Raw genomic sequence first — 23,391 nt, forward strand, 5'->3', positions numbered from 1 at the left:
AAGCGAAGCACTGCAGTTTAAGCTACCGTTTCAGTTTAAAATTTGATTCAAATTTCAAGCTTATCAGTTCATTCAAATTTCAAGCCTATCAGTTCACATTTCACGGTTCAGATAGGAGCTCAGATTTCTTAAGGTTTCAGCCTATCCTCTTTTCATGTTGAAATTCTTCTATTTCTGTTGGTGAGATCTGAGATGTATTATTAGTGTTGAGGGTGTATTTAGTTCTTTGGGTGTAAAGTTGTTGAAGAATACAAACACACATTTGAAGTATTAAACATAGACTAATAACAAAACAAATTACAGATTCCGCATGTAAACTGTGAGATGAATTTATTAAGCATAATTAGTCTGTCGTTGGCAAATATTTACTGTAGCATAATATTGTCAAATCATGGCGTAATTATGCTCAAAAGATTCGTCTCGCAATTTACATGCAAACTGTGTAATTGTTTTTTTCCCCCACATTTAATGCTCCATACATGTGTCCAAACATTTGATGTGACGTTTGAGATCTAAACAAGGCCTCACACAAGAAATCAATTACTTTGTAGATCGTAACTAGCTGCCCTAGCTAGTCATCGCCTGCCGTGGACATGGCAAAGCGTTCGCCCGAATATGTCCATTGTGAAGTTGCTATACGAGGTTGATCCAGGCACCAACGATTTGCCCGTCTATTGTCACCCAGTCAACGCCTATTGCTGCTGGTTGTTCATGCCATTCATCAACCTGCAAGTAAAGTAAAAATAAGCTGATGGAGAGGAGCATAAAGGAAAATATAAACCGTGGGGAATGGACTAATCAGGCAAATGCTATGGTACCCCTTCATACGGATTGGGATCCTCTGACGTGAAGTCAGAGGGACGTGGTGGCTGACATGTGGGCCCCACCGCTTGCGGGCCCACCTGCCAGTGACCACGTCATGTGGCAGTTCACGTCAGAGGAACCACTTCCCCTTCATACATATTTGAGCTGACTGACATGATTATTTGTGCGTATGGGTGGTTCAGTAAGAGTTTCTAACTAAGGTTTACCTTACCATTTTGGAAGTGAAAACTGCTCCCCACCTGTTTGCTGAGAACCGAGTGGAAAACAGTAAAAACCGGCGACGTTCAGTCAACTCTGTACGAAAACCAGCTAAAATCTATCAGTTTCTACAAACTAACCACCAGCGGTTTCACAAAAACCGAGCTCAATTTTGTTAACCCTGTTCTAACACAATGGATAATTTGGATAATAGAATAAGAACTGAAATGAGTTCCCTCAAGAACAATGCGTGGATGAGAACACCCACGCCAGGACTGGACTGAGAATCCTTTCTAGGCCATAATCATTGTTCTCATTCAATCGCAACATGACCGCATTGCCATAATCTAATTGAAGTCTGGCCCTCGGATTGTGTTCTTAAAGGGTTTGTAATGAAGCAAGAAACTTGTAAATACAAGGTAGTTATATACTTACCAAACCCCTAACAGGTTGGCAATCCTCAAAACATCTGAGCCTCTTGAACTGCATTTCTCAGTTCTGACAAACACCGTTCTGATACCATCTTTTCTTGTTCACCACTAAGACAGCAGCTGGCCACCCTATATAAAGGAAACATCAGTAACCATTCTTAAAACGTGCTCGTAGTAAGCTGGAACATAGATTCATTCCACCAAATATAAGAAAATATTCAAGACCAACACAAAAAAAAAGCAGGATTATTTGTGATAAATAAGTGCATCCCAAATTGCAATTCCTGTTTTAGATAGACATCAGCTGCAAATAATTATTTTTCCCTGCGCATCAGCATACTAAATAACATCTTGTGGACTTGTTATCAATTCAAAATTAAGAGTATGGCTTCAGTTCATGAATCCCAACAGTACGCTGCTCAATTGGTAAATGTTACAGCTGGCACAAGCATTATGCAGCACACAGTGAACAAAATGTATTTGAAACGTATGTTAGAATTCTTATTAATAACAAAACCCCCCTTCCAAGAGAACATATGTACTGGTAAAAAATACCCAAAATGAAATACTGTGGTTCTAAGGAACAAGTCAAAAGAGGATGGAAGGGCATAGAAACAAACATTGATACCAGTCCTACATACTGTATACCGACAATCATTGACACACAAGACATGCTTTATGCCAGTAAAGTTCTAGCTGGATTCAGTAAATATCTATTGTTAAGAAAGAAAAAGACTGAGTAAAATTTCGGCGTACCTTTCATATTCCTGTTGAGCACGATGTGCAGGGTTTAGCAAAACACGATCATTCTCAACCAGATTTCTTCGCGTTTGCACCAAATTAATAGCTTTTGATAAATCCTCTAGTAGACATAAGAGCAATGTATCAACAATTAAATCAAGAGAACACGTAGTTGGTTGGGTTGGACATTAGATGGCTTGGAACTATACTATCGAATATTAATTAGCCATTGCTGGCATTACACCTGTTAAAAGGTGTATCTATGTGTAGTGCTATGTATGTACAAGGGAAAACTAGCCTATAATGCCTTCTGGTCCAGTCGCTCTTTTCAGTTCAGGCACCTGATCAAGCTGCGGATCCAGTCACCAGTTTGGTCAGATTTATTAACAGTTGGGAGTGGGTGCTGACTCATGGATATTTGAACAGTCTACTCTTGATAATTGCTGCCTCGTTTTGCCATCAAATGATACCCAGATGTGACTTCTTGCATCATCTGGTATCTGTGGAAGTTGCAAATGTAATGGCAGTTCCAAAAGAATGTGCAAATTTTACCAGTTAGCTAACCAAGTTGTGGTATTGTGGGTTAAAAACAGGAGCTAAAGCTGCTACTAGAGTCTGAGTTACATAGTCATAGTAAACATTATTAATTAAGGATGATAATAAAGGTTGCGTGAAAACATAAACATTTTATCGGCTGTTGAATGTTGATTGCTCCATACCTTCAATTCAAGTCGTGCAGAAATCAGGAAGGATGACAAGTCTAAATGACAATGAGTGCGGGCAGATTGGAGTAAACAGCAAACATGGGACATTTGGATGGACCTAGATAACAAAAGCAACAATGATAATAGTGAATAACTGTCCTGTTCAATTGGCACTGGGTAGCGTGCTTGGAAAAGAAACATTTCCATGGCAGATATGAAAATACTGCAAGCAAAGATCGCAACAAAGGGCCAACACACGCCGATTTGCACGCGTTCGGCTTGCCTTGCTCGAGTGGCCGACTGGATTTTATTGCCCTTGCCACGTGCCCACCAATCAGTTGTAGCTTTATTTCTCTAACCATTAGGCATTGGCAGTTTGGCACAGAAGAATAAGGTTTCATTTTCTAAGATCACAAGTTCTGGATATTACCCTATTAGGTGATACATAATTAGTTGATGTTTTCCTCAAAACAAAATTGGTTGGTGCTTCAGGAAGCAGTCAAGGACATCGCACACGAGTAAATTTATCAAGGGTCATGCACTTGATAAATCAAAATTGGTTGGTCCTAAGTGTGACCTTTTCTTTGGTCTACTGATTATAATCTTCTCGTACATGCTAAATTTCATGTTATATGCCTTGAAGAGACTCTATATATATATACAAAACTGAAAATCATCTTAAAGGATCACAACTGAATTTACATCATCAAATCCAGCGATTGCAACTGAATTTACATGAAATCCAATCCATTAAAGAAATAAATGAATCTGAGTAATTCTCTGGACAGTACACTATGTGCTCACAGTAATCTTTAAAAGCTTCTAAAATCCTCAATACATCAAGTTGAAATTTTGCATAAATAAATACTGTTCTCTAAGAAACAGGAATGAATAATAAGAAATGTCGCAGTAGCATACGAGGCAACTGTGGAGGTGCAATTGGCCGTGCCAAGAAAATGTAGAAATGTGCTATCGGTTGCAACTTAGTGAACAAATCTTGGAGAAGACCAATAGTTTATTCGTTCAGACAAAAATGACAGTTTTAAATTCTATACTGAGCAATGGAATTTTATACAAAACCATATGCCTTTGAAGCATGAAAAAAGGGTTTACTCCTATGACCACCAAGAAAAAGGCAACAGCAAATGAGATTGCAATTTTATACTGATCAATAGGATTTTAGTACTGACCTGCCTATATGAATCACTACAGCCTTTGTTCACTTGGTAAAAGAGTTCACAATTCAATTTAATCTGCTTTGGTCACTACTCATATTGGAGCACTGTTCCACGTCACAATCCTGGGTATTTTGACTCTTAGGTAATAGGCCTAAACATAAAAAAGATTGCACTTATCTTCCCTGAACAACTAAAGGACTCTCTTCTAGTGAACTAATCTATCACCAGGAGTTGTTGAGCTCTAGGTTCAACAGGTTAAAAATACTTCCCTCAAGCACATAGATAAACAACAATCTAAGCAACAGAGCACATGTCAGAACATATACAGCTAGTTGACCCAACAGAGCGCATTCCTAATATCTGACCATGTACCGACTTGGCTACTCTCAGGAATCGCATGGGAATGATTAGAAGAAACCACTGTATACAACTATGATATGAAGTATATGAACTGTTCATACCTAGAACTCTGCATTGCAACAAGATTTGCCTAACCGAACTGATCCATGGAAGCAAACCTGAAAAATGTATCAAGCTTAACCAATGTAAACAAAGAAAAAAATCAAACGGGATGCTCATCACCTGGGATAACACCGGATAGAATATAACCTGCTCACGGCCATCAAGAAAGAATGTCGACGGCAGTGGCATGCATGCCAGGAGATACTTAACGATCTTCTCCACCGAGCAACAGCACAACCCAAGTCATATTAACATGTCGCATGAATCTGGCGAAACCATTGAATGAAGAGCACCCTGAGTTAAATCTTAACAAGAGGGAAATATATCAGGTACAAATAAAGGTTTTATCCTAATGAAATTATGTTGCTAGGCTATCAAGAAAAATAAATTGTATTTACCATTAGCTTCCAGGTGTTGATGATCCATCAATATGACCTGTTTTTTTCTCTCCAGATAAGGGATACCGTTCCTTTCAGCAGATTTTTGTGATCCAAGCTGAGAATTGCCTTTAGAATTGCTGGCATCAGATGTCCTAGGATCAACTGTTGCCCCTGAAGCTTCGATTTACCTTTCCTCAACAGATGTGGTGGCTCCATTGCTGGATGGTTTTCCATTAGTAATACCAGAAGCAACTGATAGAATATAATCACTATCGAAGGATGCCCCAACTTTTCAAGACCATAAAATCTCAGCTGCTTTATAGTCAATGGCTCATTTTGTTCAGCGCTGAGACTCTGTTTTGTCCTTAAGTGGTCAGTAAACTACTCGACCGTCACTGAGGGGTCAGAACAGATTTTGAATATACTCCTTTGCTTCTAAAAATGTCAGGCATCCCATTTGTTTGGGGAAAACATCTCAAGAAGGAAACTGTGCCTCAAGGGGATTACTCTCTAGACTAAAGTTTGACTGAAGTTCTGTCTTGGTGCCATGCAGTTCACCTTGCTCAGTACTTTTGGATACACTTCTATGCCACATCCAGATTATGCAGTGCTGCTTCAATGTCTATGTAACATGTTTCCCTCACCTTCACTGTTCCATCAGATTACAGAAGTGCTGTTTTTGCTACCTTCTGAGGAGAAACCTGGGCTGTTTGTGAGCTCATCTGTAGAGTACTATCAAACTGTTCTACTAAATGCGCCCCCCCCCCAAAGACCCAGAGTCCCAAACAATCTCTCGGTGAACAAGCATAAGTCGTCAGCCATATGTAGCAGAAATTGATAACTACAAATCAAGAACCACCCCGCAGGCAGCGCGCCAAGGACCACTCCGCAGATGTTCGACGAAATGCTCACAAGCTGCAGGCGATCGAACCAACGAACCTGGCAGTCGAGCCCGATCCGCGAGGGGAAGAACGACGCCCACGCGGCGAAGACACCATGCCGCGCGCCGCCGCCACCTCCCGGCGACCCATGAGGCGCACGAAGGGAAGGAGAAGAACGCGGTGGCGACGGGGAAGGGGACGGAGTTGGCCGCGACGGCGTAGACGAGTGAGGCCGTGACGCGGAGGGGATCGGGAGGCGGCGCGGCGCTTCCGCCTCAACTCCGAGCGCCTAAGCCACAGCCGCCGCCCCACCACGCTCGAGCGCTGGCCCTACTCGCCGCCGCATCCACTCGGACTCGCCGTAGCAGCCGCCACCTCGGCCGCCCCGCCACCGCCGGCAGCAACGCCGCCGCGGCGACTGAACGGGGAGAGGGGAATCCACACGTCACACGCCACACGCCTCTCCCCCCTTCCCCAAGTCGACTTGACCCAAAACAAACCGGCCGGCCCGGAGCTAGGTGACTGACAGGTGTGGGCCAATCACCGTAGCGCAGGGCTGGACCCACCTGTCAGCGAAAGTAAACAGAGAGAGCATGACGTGACCTCGCCGGCGCAGCCTCCTCCCTCCGAGAGGGCTGACAGGTGGGCCAACCAACGTCGTCCACATTGGACTGGGCCCACCTGTCAGCGAGATAGATTTGAACTGAGAAGGACCCACCTCGCCGGAGAGAGCACCTCCCCCTATAAAATGCCGGCGCCTCGACCCCTTTCTTCTTCGTGGCTGGCTCGCCAACCAATCGCGCGGCGTGGAAGTGATCGGGTTCGCCGCTTCGAAGTCTCGGAGGCGAGCGGCGTGATCGGGTTCGCCGCGCCGGCGCCTCGGAGGCGAGGAGCGTGACAAGGTGACGCCTCCTCCCGCGGCGCGGCGGCGCATCCTCCTCCTCGGCCGGCCACCACCAGACCAGGTACGAGCCCAACTATCTCATCCCCTCCCTTCCCCTTCTCGGATTGGTTCTCGGTTGCGGTTCACGGAATCACGGGTGCTGGTGGGGGGTCGCGACGAGTGGGTGGTGTTCTCTGGCGAGCGGTACAGCGCCGACGAGTTGGTTGTGTTTTCCGGCGGCGTCGAGTGGGTGGTGTTCTGTTGTTCGTCGCGGCGAGTCCCGTCGAGTCGTGGTGTGGTGTGGACGTGTGGTGTGGTGTCTTCGGGGTGTGGGCTTGGTGGGGGTGAGGTCAGCGTGCTAGGGAAGAAATGGAGGTGAGCGAGCGGTTCGTCTCGGGTGGGTGGTAGCGCGAGGCCGCGTGCGTAGCCAGATTGAGTAGCGATATGGATTGGTCGCCGGAGAGGTGCAAGGGCCAAGGAGGTGGAGGAGTAGGCGATTTGGGGGCGGTGAGGAGCGGCGGGAGAACGAAGGGGAGTCGGCGACGCGGTACGGCCCGTACGGCGTCGACGAGTAGGTGATGTTCTCCGGGGCGGCGAGTCCGCGTCGAGTTGTGGTGTCTTCCGAGTTCGAGTCCGAGAAACGAGATGGTTTACGCGAGTGCAGCGTGGTGGCGGAGGGCGCGTTCGCGGGGAAGCGAATCGCCGTGTGGAGCGGAGACGGTGGGCGGTGGAGGGGTCGGGAATAGCGCGACACGATGCGACTTGGGATGGTGGCATTTCTGGTGTTCGTCGGCGCTCCGGCGCTCGAACAGGAGGGAGGGCGCTGTGTCGTTGGACTGTTGGTACGGCGTGTTTGCCACGTGCGGGCGGCGTAAGCGCGGTGTAGCTAGCTGGGACTGGGAGACGACTGCCGAGTCCGGAGCACAGAAGCCGTATGTGCGGGTGCAAGGGCGGTGCGTTGGGTTGGCGATTGCCACCGGCGTGGTGTAGTCGTGCAGAGGAGGAGTCGAGGAGGCGGGGCCAGTCTAGGTGGCAGGGACCAGGGAGAGTCGAGAGCCAATTCCGTGGCGAAGGTATCGCGTCGCGTCGACGAACAGTGGAGACGCGCGCGCAAGAGGCAGAGCTCCATGACGCGGTGGCGAGGGGCTCGGCGCGCGCGCGCGGAGGCCGAGCGGCGTGGCGCGGTGGCAAGGAGCTCGCGTCGACGATAGAGGCGCGGCGCGTGCACGGAGGCCGAGCGACGTGGCGCGGTGGCGAGGGGATCGCGTCGACGTTGGGTGGAGGCGCGGCGCGCGCACGGAGGTCGAGCGGCGTGGCGCGGTGGCGAAGGGTTCGCGCCGACGCGCTCTGGTGCGCGTCTAATCGAAAACGGCAAACTCGGGGGGTTCAATTTCCCAAGTTCGCAGGCGGCGGATTAGGTTGTCCTCGGTGTGCGCGCTTCGGAGCTACTCCTATATGGCGCGAGCCGGGCGGTTCGCGGCGTCACGTCGAGGCGGAGCTGACGACTCGAAAGTCGAAACCGATAGGGGTTGATCGTGGCGCGAGCACACGATCGACGAGTACACGTGCTGTGTTTGGTTCGCACAGTTTGATGCGCACGCATGCATTGGTGGACTGTATGTCTGTATCGCCGGGCAGGCGTGGCCTTGTGTGCACCCAGCTGCGGGAACACGGGCCGACGGGCGTATTTGGAGCGCGGGACGGTGGGCGTTTGTCCGGTGATCGTCGGGCCACCTTTTCACATACTCCAGCACATTGTTTTAACAAGTTTGCTTGCTCTCTTCTCTTTTATATGTCATTTTTTACTATACACATAAAACTAGACTATCTTATATGTTTTAGGTATGGGATTACTAAAATTATAAGATCATATGATAATTGTGTCATTAGGATATTATTCATGGGAGTGGATGTTAAGTAGTAAGTGAAATAACTTTCTCTAAAATATGGTGAATGCGATATGATTGTTTTGTTAAAATTGAAAAGTAGGCATTGGATTTCGTGCATTAGCGAGTATTTGTACTTTTTTTTTGTTAAACTCAAACACTTCATTTTTCACCATCTTATCATCTCAAAATAACTTCATCTATCAAATAATTGTTGCATTAGAATGTGCCAAAGTGAAGAACAAACGCAATGGGAGAGGGACAACTGTATTGGGATTTGATAATTTTAATTATTTTTTTACTTTTGATTGACATGTATGGAATGTGTAAACAATGAGTTATTTTGTGACGAGATAATAATTTTTAATGACACATATTCTTGAAGTTTACTCATTTAAATACATCTTACTAAACTGCAGGGTACACATGGAGGATCCTAAGTCCTCCTGGGAGGCCCTCAAGGAATTCTGGGTTCAAATATGCACAAAGAGATCAAAGTCTGAATATCAAGAAAATAGGAGAACAGAGGAGGAGGTAGCTACTTGCGTATATATGTGTATTGAAAATCTTTGTCTTTTTTTTTACAGGCGTATGAAAACCTTATCGAACTGACCACTAGTTAATATTAGGATTGAGATCATTCTTTTTAATGCAGATTGAGCAGATTGAGCATGAACAAGCCAATGGATACGTTAATCTTGTGTTGGTTAGCCTGGGTGGAGTGTTTTGGAGTGGCGCGAGAGCTGCTGTTGGCAAACTTAAGAATCCGTACGTCATGTCTGCGGCGAATGCATACATCAATTTCGCCCTGTTATCCATGCTCATCGGTGTGGCGGCTGGCTCCTTCCCTCGGCATTTTAAGTGTCCACTGGCCCTATCAGGCAATGGAGTACTCCAGGGGTTGCTGTTTAACGTGCTGGCCTTCAATATTGAGTCATTCACAAGCCTTCCTCCTGAGGTATTCAAATACACGCCTGCCATGGATGAACAGACCATCGCTATAGTCTGGAGTGTCACTGCAGGAATCAGTGCTTTGATCGTTATTCTTGTCTGGACATTGGCTACGGAAGATCCTGTGGTGAGTAATTGATTTTCAATACCAGATTTCTCCAAATGTTGTATAACTAATTGTCGTGTTCAATTCTAATTGTTTGTCGTGTTCAATTTCAGTGCGTTCTGGTTGCCCTGAGGCTCATGTGGTACCCTATTGCTCGGATGATTGATGCCACTAGGAGGTTTGAAAATTGAAACTTTCTCCCTAAATAGCACCGGCCGTATATCTATCACTTGTTGTGTGTGACATTAACTGTTGGTGCTTGTAGAAAAAAGGAAGAGGCAATAACATGGTGGAGACGTCCCAGAGAGAACAGATCAACTGGTCGTCGCAGTAGGATGCATCAGTAAGTATACAATACTGTCATCATGCTAACTGTTCGACATGCTAGCTTGTTTGGTGCATGGTCGCAGTGCAAAATTAATTAAAGTTAATTTTGTGTGCATATACGTGAGATGATCGACATGCATGGTGTCTAATTTAAAACTGTTTACACTAACTGCAGGCGTCTTCTGGGATGCACAAACTTCTGAGGGATTCAGGATTCAGGAACAACGACTAGTGCCTGATAGGAAGTGAAGACCGAAAAGGAAAAAGGTGATATAGCACACGCACACTGTGGTTTTGAGAGTGAGAGTAATTGTGGTACATTGATCTGTGCTCACCGGGAGACTTTACATGTAGTGATAGTTAGGTTCCTTACTTACCGTTCCTGATACCGCTGGTGTGATTTGCCATGACTGCAGCCGATCGACTGTATGCAATGAAGTTCCTGATACTGGCAGATCTGCAGTTTAACATCCTACATATATAGTGTATATATATATATATATATATATATATATATATATATATATATATATATATATATATATATATATATATATATATATATATATGTATATATATATATATATATATATATGTATATATATATATATGTATATATATATATATATATATATGTATATATATATATATATATATGTATATATATATATATATATATATATGTATATGTATATATATATATATATATATATATGTATATATATATATATATATATATATATATATATATATATATATATATATATATATATATATATATATATATATATATATATGTATATGTATATATATATATATATGTATATATATATATACATATATATATACATATACATATATACATATATATATACATATACATATATATATACATATATATATATATATATTTATATATATATGTATATGTATATATATATATATTTATGTATATGTATATATATATGTATATATGTATATATATATATATATGTATATATATATATATATGTATATGTATATATATATATATATATATATGTATATGTATATATATGTATGTGTATATATATATGTATATGTGTATATGTGTATATATATATATGTATATATGTATATGTGTATATGTGTATATATATATGTATATATATATATATATATATATATGTATATATATATATATATATATATATATATATATATATATATATATATATATATATATATATATATATATATATATATATATATATATATATATATATATATATATATATATATATATATATATATATATATATATATAACAAGCTTGTGCTGAATGTATAAAAGTAAATAAACAAAAATGGAGAAAAGAAATAGAATTAGAATCAGATGAAAAGACTTTATCTAGTAGAGTACGAGTGTTAGAAAATAGACTAAATAAACTAGAAGTAGAATTAGAGAACCTAAAAAATAATTGTGATATTAAGGCATTACTAAAGAATAAGAACATACAAAACACCGAATTTAAAGAGCAATTGATAACACTAAAAGACAGTAATACTGCTAAAATAATTCAACTAAGAGAGGCCATAACTAATTTTGGAAATAAATATATAGTAAGATTGCCTTTCAAAGAAATATTAGGTATAAGAATTCCTGTTAAAATAAAGTTGACACCCAAAGTATCTTATAAAGTATTAGCACTAGTAGACACCGGGTGTACAAAGAATATTATTCATGACAAATATTTCATAAGATGTCCTGAAATAGTTCACACAATTGACGACAATAAGGCAGAAGTTTCCACAGACATGTCCGGAATAAAGAAAATTCATAATCAGTTAGCTTATAATATTGAGGTTTACATTAATGCAACTAAATATATAATAGATGAGATTACAATAAGAGATTTGTCAATGATTAATGATGACATGATAATTGGCCTAAGGTTCCTTCAACAATCAGTACAAACCATAGTAATACATGAGCAAGGAATTACTTTTATCCCATATCAAAATAATGTTCCATATATCTCAGAGGTACGAAAGCGTGGTGGAACCTCCCCCAAACTCGACAACTTAGAAGTACCTAATCTTGAGTCTGAAGAAAGAATTAATGAATATGAGCTTAGTGAGAATATAGACAACTATTATATATCAAATTCCAATATAGAGTGCATAGGACTACAAACATTTGCACCAAATTGGTATAGAGATATTAAGTCTAAAAGGGATATAGAAAAAATTATTCAAAGATTAGAAGATATCCAAATTATAGGAGAAATTCCTATAAAATATTGGGGAAAAAATGCTATTGAGTGCAAAATTAATATAATAAACCCAGAGTATATTATTAAGACTAGCCCAATAGAAGCAACTCCGAAAGACATAGAAGAATTTAAGATGCATATAGAAGAGCTGTTGAAACTAGGAGCCATAAGAGAAAGCAGAAGTCCACATAGGTCTGCAGCGTTCATAGTAAGAAATCATGCAGAAGAAGTTAGAGGTAAATCTAGGATGGTCATAAATTATAAAAGACTAAACAATAATACTATAGAAGATGCCTATAATATCCCAAATAAACAAGAATGGATTAATAGAATACAAGGTAGTAAATATTTCTCAAAATTTGACTTGAAAGCTGGATTCTGGCAAGTAAAGATGGCAGAAGAATCTATAGAATGGACTGCATTTACATGTCCTCAAGGACATTATGAATGGCTTGTTATGCCATTAGGATTAAAAAATGCACCAGCAATTTTCCAAAGAAAAATGCAGAATATATTTAACGAAAACCAAGAATTCATATTAGTCTACATAGATGACCTGTTAGTCTTCTCAAGGACTTACAAAGAACATATTGCTCATCTTGAAATATTTATTAGAAAGGTGGAACAAAATGGGTTAATATTATCCAAAAAGAAAATGGAAATATGCAAAGAAAAAATTAACTTCCTTGGACATGAAATAGGAGAGGGCAAAATTCATTTGCAAGAACATATTGCTAAGAAAATTTTACAATTTCCTGATGCTATGAATGATAAAAAGAAATTACAGCAATTCTTAGGACTTGTAAATTATGCTAGAAATCACATCAATAATTTAGCAAAGTTAGCAGGACCGTTATATGCTAAATTAAGAAAAAATGGTCAGAGATATTTTAATTCTGAAGACATTAAATTAGTAAGATTAATAAAAGAGAGGGTAAAAGAATTAAAACCTCTAGAATTACCATTAGAAGAAAGTTACTTTATCATTGAAACTGATGCATCACAACACGGTTGGGGTGCTATATTAAAGCAAAGACCTACTAAATTTTCCGCTAAATCAGAAGAAAAAATATGTAGATATGCTTCTGGAAGTTATAAATTAAAAACTGTCAATAATACAGATAGAGAGATCATGGCAATAATCAATGCAATCAATGCCTTTAGGTTGTACTTAGGATTTAAAGAATTCACGGTTATAACCGATTGTGAAGCCATTTGTAGGTACTATAATCAGCTAAATAGCAAGAAAAGCTCAACTAGAAGATGGGTTTTATTTGAAGATATTATAACAGGAAACGGCTATAAAGTTATATTTGAACATATTAAGGGGAAAGATAATAATTTGCCTGACATGCTTTCTCGTTTACCTGAATTGCAGGTATGAAAAGATCAATGAATTACAGCGGAATTGAATGCTTCACATTTGGAGATGACAACAAGCTCAGAATATTCCCACCAAATTCATATAAATTTAAGGCAAAAGACCATATAATCTTAGATGAAGTGCAAGAATGCATCTTGGATAATTTTTGGTACCAATACAATAATAAAAGGGAAGAAAAAGGATATATGTTATCAATATTGAATAGCCTCTCTGAATATTTTCACTTAATAAATGGGTTATTAATGTCAGCTAATGAAGATCATGAAATAATCCAACAGAAGCCTATATATGTCGTATTTGATGGAAAGCTCCCAGGGGTCTATATATCTCTTGAAGAAATTGTGGCCCAAAAGATAGATGCTAAATTAATGGGAGGAATATCTTGGAAGAAAGATAAAGACATTGATGAAGCACTAAGCCAGGCTAGAAAAATACTAGGAATAAATTATTATCTAGAGCCTGCTGCAAATGAATATATTCAAAAATGCAAAAAAAGCTAAAGGAAAGAAGACTCCAGAAATACCCATTAAAACGACTATAAAAGAAGAAGGGTATTCTAAAAAACCCACATACAAGGAATGCCTAACAAAAGGAGTGGATCCATTAGATGGGGAATATATTGATTGGAAAATAATAGAAAAATTTGAAGAAGCCTCCCCACAATTAAAGAAGGAATTAAAGGAAGAAATACTTAAAGAATTAAAACAAGAAATGGATCAGAAATTTGAATAAATAAAAAAGGCAGTAGATGAGAAATTAGAAGTTTCTTTTTCTGATCTGGACACTATGGATCTTGGTGGTCATGGGCAACCAGATGAATAGAATTCTTTAAGCTAAATATGTTTTTCAATATATATTGATAATAGAATATCAACAATTTGGGCGTGGAAGAAGAATAAACGAAGATTTCAGAAGACTACTCAAGAAGGAATCCAGAAGAAGGAATCCAGAAGGACACCCTATAAAGCATAAAGGAACAATATAGGGTGCGGTGAATGACATATCCCTGTGAAGAATAAAACTTTCGGCAGGAAAGGCCTCAACTTTAGCCTGCTCTCGTGAATCCACAGTAGCGAAGAGATAAGCAGGAGGCACAGTCGACGCCACCCCTGACCTCTATAAAAGGAGGGGCCTGCCCAGCTGAGGGGAACACAACAACAAAGACACCATTCAGAGCAAAGCTTCCAAGCGCGCTCTCACCCTCCATTCCACCGTTCTTAGTAGTAGTGACTTTAGCCTACCTTGCATAGTATATTGAAGCAAGGAGTTGTGTTATAACGCTGTGTAAGGTAAGAACAGCTTGCTTGTACCTACCTTCGGGTTTCCCGAAAGGGAAAACCGTATGTAAGCTTATCTGTTTAATATGAAGTAATTTTCCTTAAGTATTCCTGCACGTTTGTTCTAGACAAGTGTTTATGCTAAGGACCCTATAGGAGAAACCTCTTCGGTTTGTTCTCGTTTTTAGCCTGCATCTTGCATAGGCGTCTGGAGAATCGGTATCCGTAGAGAAGTGTTTCCTTCGGGTGGAACTGCCTGGGGAGACGATAAACTCTTAGCTAGAACAAGTGTGACTTGGAATATCTTTTTAAATTGCTTCTAAAAAGACAGATAGGTGAGGCATACGGTGAGTACCGAGTAGGACTTTACATCATCTGAAATAAGCTTCCGAGGCTGTCTAAGTAGGATTCGCCACCCTGCAAAGATCCTAAAGTTAAAATATCTCTCGAAGTGAACAGTACTGAACAGTAATTTGAACAGTAAACTGAATAGTAATCAGCCGAATAAATAGTGTTTTTGAAATATTGTCCGAAGTATAATATATGTATATATATATATGTGTGTGTGTGTATATATATATGTATGTATGTATGTATATATATATATATGTATGTATGTATGTATATATATATATATATAGCTTGGTTTATACTTGTAATAGTACTGAGTTTACGCATAGGTGACCCGACTTCAATTTTTTCATGATCGATTGACTACAACTTTTTGCATGTGGAAAAGGTTTTTTTTCATAGGATTTTTCCAAGAGGTCATTCCTTAAGAATCCTATGGAATTAGTTAGTAAGACTACAATCCTTATAGGAATTTGGTAGGATACATTCCTATAAAACGAATGATGCATATAGGAAAAAAAATCCTAAGGATTCAATTCCTACAAACTCCCATCAATATCTGTAAAACCGAATGAGCCCTAAATCGATGTCGTTCTACAACTGTTGTCGATGCCACCCCATTACCTGTTCTTCCCAAATTAAATAAACACCGGTGCAAATACTGTTGCTTCACTTTCGCACAGCAAATTCCAATTTCAAGAATTTTAACCCAATTAACTGACCTTCAATTTTGCAAGATGAGCACCAAATATTTCACCTTTGCATGGTTAAATAAAACATCATGGTACGATTGATACCAAACAGTAGATCAGTGCATGTCAATTTGATTTTCCTGAGTTGACTAATCTTCCTTATAGCTTTACTCTAATTTTCTAGAAAGGTCCCTTTTTCTTTGTCTTTTTAAAATTTAGTTTCAGTACTTGTCATAGCATAAGCTTGAGTCTTCTACATATTCTCCTCTGTTTTATTTGAGTTTTTATACGATCATCAAATCTAGGTGTTGTTCCTTCCTTAGTCCTATAAATCTTATATTATTGTGTGGTATGTTTTTGATAATGTGTTGTATATGTGTCATACATCCAGATAGTATTGATAAGGAATTGGATTGTGATGATTAATACTATCTCCATTTTACGCTGTTAACTTTTTGAAAACGTTTGACCATTTGCCTTATTCATTTTTTTTACAAATATGAAATCATATTTTAAAATACAAAAACATTTAAGTCATGCTTAAATTTGATGATAAATCAATAAAATAAATGATAGTTATATAAATATTTTTGAATAATACAATGGTCAAACATATCTAAAAAGTCAACGACGTCGTATATTAAAAAGCGGAGGAAGTATGTAATTGGTGTTTCATGATGATTAAACTGTAATAAAAAGTTATTTTTACGCGCTCATTTAAATATAGGCGTTTGATTTTATCTAGGGATGAAAACGGAGCGGATACGGACGGATAATGCTCATACCATATTTGTTTTCATATTTTTTTGCCGGATACGGAAACGAATACGGATAGCTCGAATACGGAAACAAATACGGACTATCTCGAATACGAATAAGAATCGAATATGATCGGACACAAATACGGAAACAAATTTTTCTCGGAACACGAAAACCAATTCAACTTCTAATAGAAACAAATATCAACATATATAATTAGCTCATTTTATATAAAATGTAGTATAATTTATAAATATTTTTAAAATTTTAAATAATATTAATAATGTGGACTAGTGTTAAGAGATGAACTACTATTAAAATCTAAAAAGGTATATTGAAGGTCATAGAGTTAGAGTTATAAAGAAATAGTGTATGTCTTGTGGCTTCTGCGGATATCCGAATAGCACTGTTCACCGGATATCCGAATTATTATCCGTATCTGACGGAAACCCTGATACCATATTCGTTTTCGTTTCCGAGAGAAAAGTTTTCGTTTCCGAGAGAAAATATCCGTATTCGTATCCGTATCCGAACTATCCGAGAATTATCCGATCCGAGAGGTATCCGTATTCGTTTTTATCCGGAGCGGACGGAAACTATCCGCTCCGTTTTCATCCCTAATTTTATCTCGTCCTATGCCCCAAAAGTTTAGGACCACTTCCGTCAAGATGCGTACGTCAAGTCCGGAGTGGAAAAAAATTGTATGGCAACCGGTGCCACGTAGCATTTGTAGCACCCCTCCTGGATTAAAGACACGTGGCTACACACGAATCTCAAAGCAACTTCATCTTCTTTCTCAGCTTTTCCTGTTCGCCAGCAAGATGAATCAGGCCTCTATCTCTCTTATCCGAATTTCCAAGCATAGAATCAATACTCCTTCACATCTAATCCCCGATATAGAATCAAGCAGGATGTTGTTACTCTCCCCAATATAGAATCAAGCAGCCCGGCGACATGCCACTGTATCACCGGAGATTGAGATCGCCCGCCTTCTCTGTCTAACCGGCCATCTAGCTCGTTCATCAGGCGTGGAGCCATCTACTCATAACTTTCCTAAACCTTGTTAATTCATCAGCAATTTTTTCACTACGTGACTTCTCAAGAACGATGAAAATACATGGAGACAAGATTGTACTAGTTAATTGCTTTAGGGGGGAATTATGCGAGATAATTTTTTTAATTACCTCAGTTGATCTCTAGTCAACCTATATGCAAAAGAAAGTTACGAGGATTCACTTCTTGCATGTGTAGCATTGATATATAAGGTGATTTGGATTGTGGATGTAGGGACTCAATCTGTCTATCGCCGCCGTAATGTAGATTTATATATGGGATCAGGTCATCAGGAGAAGAGAGACGAAGGATCCTGATCTGATCCCGTTCCATGGGGATTAGGAGAGGAAGAAGAGAGGAGGTGACTTTGAGATTACGTAGCCACGTGTCTTCAATCTAGAAGAGGTGCTATAGATGCTATATGAGTTAATGAGTATGTGGCACCGGGTGCAATACAATATTACGTATATCCGATTGGATGTAGAGGTCGGATAAAAAAATACTAAAAAAATTTAAAATAAAATAAAATAATGAGACGCTATATCTACATTGCTTCCAATATTATACTCTATCTTTTTTTAATAAATAATGTTGTTGATTTTTTTTTCAGATGATGTTGGGTTACTCGTCTTATTATATATATATATATATATATATATATATATGCTATTTATTTTATTGTAAGTTATTTTATCATAAAAAATGTAGTCTTAACTTATATTTTTACATATTTACATTGGATTTTTAATAAGACGAATGGTATGGTTAAACACTATACGAAAAGTTAAGTGCGCCGTACATAAAGAAACGGAGGTGGTACATATATTAGCTGCATTTCAAAGAGATCTAGGAAAAGCAGTTATTTCTGAAAGATGACTCGATCATTTGCAGGGACTTTTGGTCTTGGTGTGGCTGATTGCGATCGATTTTGGGAGAAGAAGTTTGTTCACCAACGACTTTGGCGAAGTTGATATTCTGTTGGCAGTTCCTATCGTCATGTGGGTCATTCTAACGTCAACTATGTTCCTTGTCATGGCCGGCTTGTACATCGAGGGACTGCTGCCTACCTAGGCATATACTAGAAGTGCCCGCGCGGTGACACGCCACCCGTGCGTTTAGCAGATATTTAACTTTCGTTATCTGTATTTTTTTTTATGTTGGTGGTTTGCCTGAACTTTAGCGGATCTATTAAGAAATGTGTCATTATCCTCGATGGGGCACGTCCTCTGAAAGAAGCTTTTTTTTTTCTAGGCTGTAGTCACACCCACCCTCTGTATAGACAAATCAGTCGAGTAACTAAATCATTAAATCATTGTTAATTAAATTAGTTAAACATAGGTTGATAGTTTTTTTGTTGGATAAGAGTCAACTCTTCAGGATTGATCATCTCGAGTCCTCTGTTAAGGATGGAGATTTTATAATAAATAAGTCTTAACCAAACTTGTTTATTCCCTTTTTCGAATTCTATTTCGTTTGTATGATAGAATATGGGTTTAAATAAATTGGATCTTTGCGGAGTCTTTCTCAATAAATACTTAATTTCTTTTATTTATATTTCTTGGAAGTTGGAACAGATCCAGCAGTCAGGATCCTAGAACGGAGCATGGCAATAGGGAAATCCTGATTCATTAGGATGGCGTTGGTCATAAACAAAAATATTAATATCAACCAGACAAATAAGGAGGGAGGGTTAGGGAGGAAAAATAACATTAAACAAAGGGAAAACAAAATAAAGACCTCAATGTCCAAACAACAAAGCAATCAGCAAGAAACGTCCTACATGAACATAGCAGCAGACATATATTTAGAACAAGTATATATACTACTTCACTTGAGAGGGAAAAACGTATGTGTGCGGCAAGGACAGCCGATCACAGAGGAGCCGACCGATGAGGAGTAATATAGAGCTAGCATCTTATTTATAGGACCAAAGAATGAAAGAAAGGACTACGAAACAAGTGAGCCACAACAGTACACATAGAGGAAGCAACGTAATGGACACATAGCAGTCATCTCCGATTGTGTCCGATAATTGGTGTCCATGGTCGATAATTGGCACCGTCGAGGTGACCAATAATTAATATGCGTTATGGTCGGTTGAAAATAATTGGCGTTCATCTAGCACGATATTTTTTAGATATCGTAGTATGTAAATGTATTTGCAAGACTGGAGCCGGCCGGACTAACCAATCCACGCAAGAAGCAAACAGCCACTAAACCCGCACCAAGACAACAAGCGTGAAGTAATGAATGTTGTTGGCTACCATATGCTGCCAACGACTACATCAGCCCAAGAATGCATCCGCAAACAAGCATCAATTGGGCAACATCTTTGTGACACAAACATAAAATAAACAACCCTGTCCACTAGCAAATCGACACGGCATTAAATCAAGAGGAGAGAAGAAAATTCGGAAAAACAGGGAAAGAGGAACCCACCGATCTTAGGGAAATTTATGATTACTAAACTGCTAATGATGAAATGATGAACTGTTCAGAGCAAAAGACAAGCACAGTACATGAAGCTGTCATCCTATTGCATATTTCTTCCGCATTGCCAACCAGTTGTTGACCTGTTTCCACACAGAAAGTGGAATTATGTACAATTAACACAAGGCACCAGGAGCAAAGTGGCATTCATATATTACATAAACAAGTACTCAACTTCTAGTACTTGAAATTTGTCGCAAAAATATAACAACCTCTTCACCTACATTCCCTTGTTGACCAATCACAACATTCCACCATTAAAATCCCCTTCCTATCTCTTCTTTTCAATTAATCACAACATTCTTCCGTTTAATTCTACCAACTTTTTTAATACATGTGTTTAACCCTAAAACTTCTTATATTTTAGAATGGAGGCAGTAGTAGCAAAGCTCCACTAGACCTTGCCATTTGCTTGTTGATAGCTCCCTCATGGAATAAGTTTACAATCAGAAAGCAACACCCCAAAATTCTGGAAGTCAGCAGTAGGTAATTCTCGGCCACGAGAACACAAGAATTTTACCAAATCGTGTTCAAATTCAAGCACGGAGGGAGCTTGGGGTCTTCAACTCCTGATACCCCACAACGATTGTTTCAGCTTATCTAAGCAGAGTCCTGTCAACATGGACACTATCAGCTTAAAGGAAGCTGAAAAATTATTTTATGAGTTCATCCCATTGATTCAGCTTGTCCATTAGCACTTTGGCCCTCTCTTTGTCAATTTGACCGAAATCAGAGGGCCAGCTATAATTCTTACTACTAGTTTTAACCCTCCCAGCTCACTGACATTGACTCATCGCTGTCATCATCACAGTATTTGTAGTCTGGAGCAATCTCAAATCGAACTGGTGTCAGGGGATTGCTGTCATTGATGCACTGGGCAGCCCTCTCCCCTAACTTTCTGTTCCCGTATTCCCTGCAGCAGTCAAAGATCCTTAACCACATCGCAGTTGTTGGCTCGAATGGCATGTGACCTATAAAATCCTCAAGCTCAACCATGTAGCCATGCTTGCCCAACAGCTCAATCATGCATTCATAGTGCTCAATGCGAGGCACGATGTTATATTCATCAGTCATCTGGGTGAAATAACTCCGTCCCAACCCGACGTGCCCTTCGCTTATACATGAAACCAGTGCACCGAGGAAAGTGACAGAGTCTGGTGTAATCCCCTGCTTGCTCATTTCAAAGAACAATTCAAGCCCATACTCGCCTTTGCCATTATAAGCACATCCAAAGATCATCGAATTCCAGAGGATGACATCTTGAGATGGTCCTGCCTCAAAGATCCTCATGGAGTAATCAAACAATCTACACTTGGAGTACATGTCAATAAGTGCACTTTGCAGTATATCATCAATCACATAACCGTTCCTGATCATGTATGCATGAATCTGCTTCCCGTGATTAAGGAGAAATATGTTGGCACAGGCTGCCAGTGCTGAGCTGAACGTCGATTGGTTAGGTGTCGCCTCATAATGCATCTCACTGAGTGCAAGCAGAGCTGCTTCACTCATGGAGTGGCGTTCATAACCTGAGATAAGCGAGTTCCAGGAGTAACTGTCTCTTTCTGATCCCATCTCAAATAGAAGAAGCCGTTCGGCACTCCTTAAGCATCCACATTTGGAATACATCCTCAAGAGAGCATTCTTCAGGAAAGGATAACCAATAAAACCACTCTTGAAAGCGAAAGTGTGGACCTCCTCACCTTTCCCAAGATCAAGAAGCCCAGTACAAGCATTGAGCACACAGCCGAGAGTAACAGCATCAAGCTCCTTCGTCTCCTGCCTCATCTGCTGGAACAATTGCAAGGCACTAGTCAGATCCATGGATCTGACATAACCAGTTAACATAGCGTTCCAGGACACTAAATTGTGTTCTTCCATCCCTTCAAACACCCGCTTTGCATCAGTAATCCTCCCGCAGGAAGCCAATCCTGACACAATTGAAGTAGACATTACGATATCCTTCACTGGTGCCAAGTCGAAGAGCCTCTGGGCTAAATCAATGGCACCACACTTCGCATACATATCCACAACAGAGCTCCTCACATGCACGTGCTGCTCATACCCATGTCGGAGCACAAAAGTATGTATGCGCCTTCCCTCTTCAAGCGCACCATTATCTCGGCAAGCAAGAAGTGCTTGTGAGACAGTATAAACAAGTGGACTAACTCCTGCCCAGACCATCCGAAAGAACATGTCAATTGCCATATCCCCCATCCCAGCAAGAAGATAGCGCCGAATAATGACATTCCACGAGATGTCATTGGGTTTTGGGATGCCATCAAATGCCCTCCTTGCCTCTGAAAGGGCAAAGCACTTCCCATACACGTCAACCAGTGCCGTGCCAAGAATCACATTTGACTGAAAGTCCCTCTTGGCGATATGGCCATGGAGCTGCCGGGCACCATGGAGGTCCAGGCACTCGGCGCAACACCCGAGCACCGATGCCAGAGTGACGTCCTTGGGGCGAACGCCACAGGAGTTCATGGCAGAGAAAAGGGAAATCGCTTCAGTGGGTTCCTCCCCACGGGAGTAAGCCGAGATGATGGCGTTCCAAGAACCACCATCCCGGCGCGGCATTGCGTCGAACAGCTTCCGCGCGTCGGTGAGGCTGCCGCAAGCGGCGAGCGACTCGACGGCGCGGTTGAAGAGGAAGGTGGAGGTGGCGGTAAAGGAATGGGAGGTGGAGGGTGCAGTGGAGGATGCAAGGTGGGTGGCAATGCGGCGGGCGGCGGCGAGTGACCGGTGGGAGGTGGCTAGGCGGAGGAGGGAGGCGTAGACCGCGGAAGGGACCTGGGAGGAGGAGTATGACGGGGGGAGGGCGTCGAGGGCGGCGAAGAGACGGCCGGCGGCGACAAGAGCGGAGATGGAGGACGCGGTTGAGGCGGCGGCGGCGGCGGCGGCGGCGGCCGCCATGGTGGCGGGAAGGGAGGGTGGGGAGTGTCCCTTCAGGCGGGGTGGGTATTGCAGAGCTGGATATTTTTACATGGGCCTATTTTGGGCCTTGATTCTTGAACCAAAATAAAGTTCAGGCCCACGTTTTATTTTTGTTCTTCCATTTTAGTTTTTGAGGTTTGTGTAGTTTCTTTAGAGAACAGGCAAATGTCCATGCGTTGCAACAAATTATTGAAAATAGAAAAAATAAGTTTTTTTTAAAAAAAATATTTTCAGTTGGTTG

General features: G+C 40.6%; 2 protein-coding genes and 1 non-coding gene across 9 annotated transcripts; 1 reads left to right on the forward strand and 2 right to left on the reverse strand.

Annotated features, from left to right (window-relative positions):
• Window positions 1–261: 261 nt before the first annotated feature.
• Window positions 262–6,258, reverse strand: LOC4335907 (uncharacterized). 7 transcript variants are annotated; one of them, XR_010741173.1, is made up of 8 exons: window positions 4,938–6,258; window positions 4,687–4,805; window positions 4,539–4,595; window positions 2,915–3,017; window positions 2,211–2,316; window positions 1,459–1,583; window positions 1,037–1,119; window positions 262–726 (listed from the first exon to the last, which is right to left on the reverse strand). It is a non-coding gene; the product is annotated as an uncharacterized protein (transcript). The 7 variants fall into 7 exon arrangements; XR_010741174.1 differs by having other exon boundaries at window positions 1,032–1,119; XR_010741171.1 differs by having other exon boundaries at window positions 4,687–4,844.
• Window positions 6,259–6,625: 367 nt separating this feature from the next.
• On the forward strand, window positions 6,626–10,296 carry LOC107280644 (uncharacterized). Its single transcript, XM_026024917.2, has 6 exons — window positions 6,626–6,765; window positions 8,989–9,103; window positions 9,225–9,647; window positions 9,740–9,804; window positions 9,892–9,969; window positions 10,129–10,296. The coding sequence occupies exons 2-6, from the start codon at window positions 8,996–8,998 to the stop codon at window positions 10,154–10,156; spliced, it is 702 nt and encodes a 233-aa protein (XP_025880702.1). The 5' UTR covers window positions 6,626–6,765; window positions 8,989–8,995; the 3' UTR covers window positions 10,157–10,296.
• A 10,049-nt stretch (window positions 10,297–20,345) lies between these two features.
• Window positions 20,346–23,148, reverse strand: LOC136351100 (pentatricopeptide repeat-containing protein At3g26540-like). Its single transcript, XM_066310187.1, has one exon. The coding sequence runs from the start codon at window positions 23,127–23,129 to the stop codon at window positions 20,976–20,978; it is 2,154 nt and encodes a 717-aa protein (XP_066166284.1). The 5' UTR covers window positions 23,130–23,148; the 3' UTR covers window positions 20,346–20,975.
• Between the last annotated feature and the right edge of the window lie 243 nt (window positions 23,149–23,391).

Source organism: Oryza sativa, chromosome 4 (genome assembly GCF_034140825.1).
Source record: "Oryza sativa Japonica Group chromosome 4, ASM3414082v1".
In the NCBI taxonomy this organism is placed as follows: Eukaryota; Viridiplantae; Streptophyta; class Magnoliopsida; order Poales; family Poaceae; genus Oryza; species Oryza sativa.